A 5,366-nucleotide genomic window follows, 5' to 3' on the forward strand; every position below is an offset into this window, starting at 1 on the left:
GGCTTGAGCCACCGCGCCCGGCCCGGATGAATTCTTTAGGGTAAGTTTCCCCTGCAGGCTGTGGCTACAGAGGTATTTGCCAAATTAAAAAAAAAAATCTGTAACATTTAAGTTTGGCTTCCTAAGGCTCACCCCTGGATCAGTGCAGCTTAGTGGCCAATTACTGGTTCGAATACTCTTGGTTTCTCTTCAAATCATATAAATCTTTGGCCCTTTACAATTACTGGTTCGATATGGTGCTTAAAAACCCTGAACCAAGGCCGGGCGCGGTGGCTCACGCCTGTAATCCCAGTACTTTGGGAGGCCGAGGCGGGTGGATCACGAGGTCAAGAGATCAAGACCATCCTGGTCAACATGGTGAAACCCCGTCTCTACTAAAAATACAAAAAATTAGCTGGGCATGGTGGCGCATGCCTGTAATGCCAGCTACTTAGGAGGCTGAGGCAGGAGAATTGCCTGAACCCAGGAGGCGGAGGTTGCGGTGAGCCGAGATCGCGCCATTGCACTCCAGCCTGGGTAACAAGAGTGAAACTGTGTCTCAAAAAAAAAAAAAAAGAAAAAAAAAAAAAAACCCTGAACCAGGGCCGGCGTGGTGGCTCACACCTATAATCCCAGCACTTTGGGAGGCCGAGGCAGGTGGATCACGAGGTCAAGAGATTGAGACCATCCAGGCCAACACGGTGAAACCCCGTCTCTACTAAATATACAAAATTAGCCGAGCATGGTGGTGCATGCCTGTAGTCCGCCCGGCTAATTTTGTATTTTTAGTAGAGATGGGGTTTCACCATGTTGGCCAGGCTGGTCTCGAACTCTTGGCCTCAACGTGGGCCACCAAGCCCAGCCTTCTGATAGCCTTCTCAAAGGAGGCAATCAGATATACATCTGTCTCAGAGAGCAGAGAGGTGGCTGTGAATCGGATGGGAGGCAGGTTTGCCCTAGGCAGTTTCCAGCCTGAGTTTTTAGTGATTATGGGGGCCCCGGATACTTCCCTTTCACATGTCACGTCTACTGGGTCTCCTGGTCCAACTGCTGACCTCGCTGTCAGATATGGAAAGCTCTGACGAAGCTTACTTTTGCATCTGTTAGGTCTCAAATGCCTTCGGTTTAAAATAACCTTCACATCCACTCTGGGGTTCCGAGTGGGTCCCCACAGCTCGAAATAACCCACGGAGGGGCGAGGGGGCGAAGGAAAGTCGATGGGAGCCTGGCGGCTGCGGAAACCCAGGACGGGCAAGGCCCCTGGGGGGTGATTTTCCGCAGCGGAGCGGCTGTCCGAGGCGGCAGGTGCGCGGGTTCGCGGCAGGGCTCGGGCCGCCGCAGGAGAGAACCGGTCACGCCCGGAATTCGAACGCCGGCGCCAGGCGGCGCTGAGCCCCAGCGCCCACGGTCTGCCCGCGGTCCGGGCCTTCTGTGCGCCTCAGCGGGCGCGATTTCCACACGGCCGGCGCCCCGTTTCCAGCGAGCAGTCGGTGAGTCCCGGCGCGTCCCGACCCCTCCGGCCGCGGCCCGCGGGGCACGGCGCTGACCTCGGCCACTGACCTCAGACCCCGCGCCGCGAGCTCTCTGTCGCCGGGCCCCTCGGAGCCGGGCGCGGTTTCCGGGGGACGCGTTTCCCGGTGTACCGTGGGCCGCCCGGACCGCAAAGGACGCGGCCCCTTCCGGTGGTGGCGCGGAGCCCTGGGCCCGGCTGCGGCCCGGCTGCAGCCCGGCGCGGTGCTGGCGTTCCCGGAGGCCCGAGCGCGGCGGGGGCCCCGGGCGTCGGCGAGGCCGGAGCGGGGCGGGCCCGGGACACAGGCGGCCGGCGCCCTCGGAGCCAAAGACGCGCGACGGACACGGCGGGGCCCTGGAGCGGTGAGGACGCGGGCGCTCCTGTCCGTTCACAGCGCGGACGTGCCCGCCGCGGGGCTCGGGCCGAGGCCCTCGGGGGCGCCCTGTGGCGTTTCGGGCCAGCCGGGCCGCCGGGCCGGGCGCGGGGAGGGGAGCTCTGCCCTTCCCCGGGCCCGGCGCGGGGCCGATTCCCCCGGGAAGGGGCCCGGGGGTCCGTGCACGGCCCGGCCGCGGTGGCCCTGCCAGGGTCCTGACTTCCCCGTAGGGCGGTCTGCCAGGGCCAGGCCCGCGGCGGCGCTGGCGTAGCGGTTTCTTCCCGCTTCTCGGCCTTCCTACCAGGCCGACATGGAGCCCCAGTCCCCAGGGCGGGTCAAAGCCTCGGGGCCCAGCGGCCCCCTCGAGGTCCGCTGCGAGGTGGCGGCACTGGAGTGGCCTTTCTCCAGCCTGCACCGACCCCCACCTCTCGTGCCCCTTTGGTGCCCCCTGCGTGTGACCCAGCGGTGGCAGAGCAGCCTTAGAAGAGTGACCGCTGGCTCCGAGTCCTGCGCCTGTCGTCGGGCCTAGCTGAGCCCTGGGTCTGCTCCTTTCCCCCAGCCTGGAGACAATGCCAAAGCTGCAGGGCTTCGAGTTCTGGAGTCACACCCTTCGGGGGGCGCGCCACGTGGTGGCCCCCATGGTGGACCAGAGCGAGCTGGCCTGGAGGCTGCTGAGCCGGCGCCACGGAGCACAGCTCTGCTACACGCCCATGCTGCACGCGCAAGTCTTCGTCCGCGACGCCAACTACCGGAAGGAGAACCTGTACTGCGAGGTGTGCCCCGAGGACCGGCCCCTCATCGTGCAGGTGCGCAGTGTTGGGTCTCAGCCCCTGGAATGCCTGGGGAAGAGCCCTTCCCTCTATGGTGGGACATCACCCTCAGCCTTTCCAGAGACAGCTTTCCAATTCCAGGAGGAGAGGGAGAAGGTGGCGCCAGGCACAGAGAGTCCACGCAGCCACAGCAGTAATTCCTGTGGGCGAGCCAGGGCTGCAGGTGCACTTCCCAGAATCCAACCCCATTCCTAGGAGCTAGCTTGGGCAGCCCTCCTGGCGCCCCCTGGATTGCTGCCTCTCACACTCCCGCTTCAGAACCAGTAGGGATGCCTCTGCTCTTCAGAAGTCCGTAATTGTGGCTTCTACCACAGTTCAGAAGAAAATCTGTAAATCTGGGTGGTTTCTCAACTCCTCCGGCTCTGTCATATTGTAAGCCTCGGCAGGACAGGACACCCTCCTGCAGTGAACCTGGGCCCACACTCTCATGGGGTCACACTGGACCTCTCGTAGGGCTGGGCAGCAAGGGACTGGTGCCTGGCTGGGCTCATGGCTGACTCCTTCATCTTCTGCAGTTCTGTGCCAATGACCCGGAGGTGTTTGTTCAGGCGGCTCTCTTGGCTCAGGATTACTGTGACGCCATCGACCTGAACCTGGGCTGCCCACAGATGATAGCCAAGAGAGGTGAGCTCCATGTGGAGCATGGGGGCTGTGGGGGCAGGAGCCAGAGCCAGCTCAGGGTAGCCCCAGATGTGGTGAGCTTGGAGGATGGCAGGCCCTGCCTCTGTCGTAGGCTGGAGCCAGTTGTCCTCTGTGCTTTGCCTCCGGAGGGTGCTGTCCTCAGGCCCCCAGGGCTGTGGTCTGAGCCCTGCTGGCTCTCACTTCCTCAGGGAGCTCCTTCTGCATAATTGCTGCCAGGGCATCCCCTCACCCCCTTGCACTCCTGTAAGTGGGGTCCGGCCTGTCTACCTCACTGGGCCCCTGGGGAGGTGTTGCTTGGTCCCAGACTGTGGGGCTGGGGTTCCATTCAGCACCTTCTGAGCTTATGCAGCTGGGCAAGAGGCCGAGTCTGATGCCAACAAACCACTAGACTCTGACTGTTCCACTGCCCCAACTAGAGACACTGCTGGTTCTGAGGACTTGCGGGGCAGCTCCTGGTCTGCATGGACAGAGGAGGGGGTGCAAGGCCTTGGCCCCACCGGCCTGAACACAGGTGTCAGCCAGGCCGTGCTTGTTCTTTGCAGGTCACTATGGCGCCTTCCTGCAGGACGAGTGGGACCTGCTCCAAAGAATGAGTGAGTTGGCTGCGTGGGCGTCGAGCCCCAAGCCCTTTGAAAGGGACACATGGGCACTGTCCACTTGGTGGGGCTCAGGAGAGGACAGGTGTTGGCAGGAGCTCCCGGCAGCACCCTGGGGGTTCCTGCCCACAGCAGGCTCTCTGCTGGAAGGAGGTGGCTGTGAAGTTGCCCGTCCTGTGCCACTTGCCCCTTAACACCAGGCTGTAGGTGCCAGGGCAGAGTCCTTGCTCTGGCCCAGCCTCAGATGTTCTGGGAGACAGAGCTGGCGTTGGCCGTACTTGTTTGAACCTGGGAGGGCTGGGGAATGGTGGAGGGAGCCTGCGCAGCAACCTGAGGGTGAGGCTCAGATGGTGGCCTGGGCTGCCTCTCAGCCTCCCGGCAAAGCTGCTGGCTTTGCTCTCTGTGGGGCCCTGGGCTCTAGGAACACCATGGCCCCCTCAAAAGCTGCCTCTCTTCTCCCCAGTTTTGCTGGCCCACGAGAAACTTTCTGTTCCTGTCACGTGCAAAATCCGTGTCTTCCCAGAGATTGACAAGACTGTGAGGTACGCCCAGATGCTGGAGAAGGCCGGCTGCCAGGTGAGCCCTGGGCTTGCATGGGCGTGTGGGCCCCGGCTGGGCCTTTACGCAGAGGACACAGCTGAGGCTCTTCCTGTGTCCACTCAGACACCGTGCATCGTTGGCCTCATAGGAGCAGTGGCTCTCCTGACTGGCCTGTCCCCACTGGCTCTGAGTGCCACCACCTCCAGCCCAGGCCTCTACAGCAGAAACTGCTTTCCTGGCTCCAGGGTTTTGTTCCTGCGGAGAGTAATATCAGGGTCTTCACCATGTTCCTAGCATCCTAGAGGCCGGCAGGGCCTCCTTTTGGGATGCTCAGCTTCCAGTCTCCGAGAGGGTCAGGAAGGGGCCACCTGGCTGTCAGCAGAGTTGCTCCCCTGCCTGCGTTCCCTGCACACTGAGCCTGTCCTGGCACAGGCCTGGATGGGCTGCTGTCTGTAGGGATTCCCCTTGACACTCACCTGGAGGCGGACAGCAACCTCCATCACCTGGAGATGAGGCTTGCCCAGGGGCTGTGGGCTCAGTGCCCCCCCAGCCTGGAGTCATTCCGGAGCCAGTCTCTCCCACACCTTTGGCTTGGGGCAGTGGGGACGCTGCCACTTCCCAGCCTGGCTGTTGTGTGGGTCTGGGCAGCACGTGCATCCTGGGGCTCCCTTGGAGTGCAGAGACCTTGGGGCAGGCCCTGGACGGCCATTCCTCAGCTCTGCTTCAGGAACTGAGATGCTGAGGGAAGGCCCCTGGAATTGGACACGGGGCTCAGAGGGGCAAATGGTGGAGGGGGTTCTGGGGCTCAGAGGGGTGGAGGGTCTTGCAGGAGGCAGAGGGGGCTCGGAGGGGGCTTGGAGGGGTGGAGGAGGCTTGGAGAGGCAGATGGGGCTGGG

The 5,366-nt window shown here is 62.7% G+C and overlaps 1 protein-coding gene across 4 annotated transcripts in view; it reads left to right on the forward strand.

Moving 5' to 3' along the window:
- Positions 1-1,449: 1,449 nt before the first annotated feature.
- Positions 1,450-5,366, forward strand: part of DUS1L (dihydrouridine synthase 1 like) — an 8,677-nt gene continuing 4,760 nt past the window's right edge. For 3 of the 4 annotated variants that reach the window (XM_017524780.2, XM_017524782.2, XM_017524783.2), the window contains exons 1-5: positions 1,667-1,851; positions 2,422-2,668; positions 3,208-3,316; positions 3,877-3,927; positions 4,394-4,506. In XM_017524780.2, coding sequence (XP_017380269.1) covers positions 2,432-2,668; positions 3,208-3,316; positions 3,877-3,927; positions 4,394-4,506 — 510 coding nt within the window. In that variant the 5' untranslated portion in view covers positions 1,667-1,851; positions 2,422-2,431. Of the gene's footprint in view, positions 1,470-1,666; positions 1,852-2,421; positions 2,669-3,207; positions 3,317-3,876; positions 3,928-4,393; positions 4,507-5,366 lie in introns of those variants that run through there. The other variant, XM_037737159.1, reaches the window with a different exon arrangement.

The sequence above is a fragment of the Cebus imitator genome, unplaced genomic scaffold (genome assembly GCF_001604975.1).
Source record: "Cebus imitator isolate Cc_AM_T3 unplaced genomic scaffold, Cebus_imitator-1.0 Scaffold36, whole genome shotgun sequence".
NCBI lineage: Eukaryota > Metazoa > Chordata > Mammalia > Primates > Cebidae > Cebus > Cebus imitator.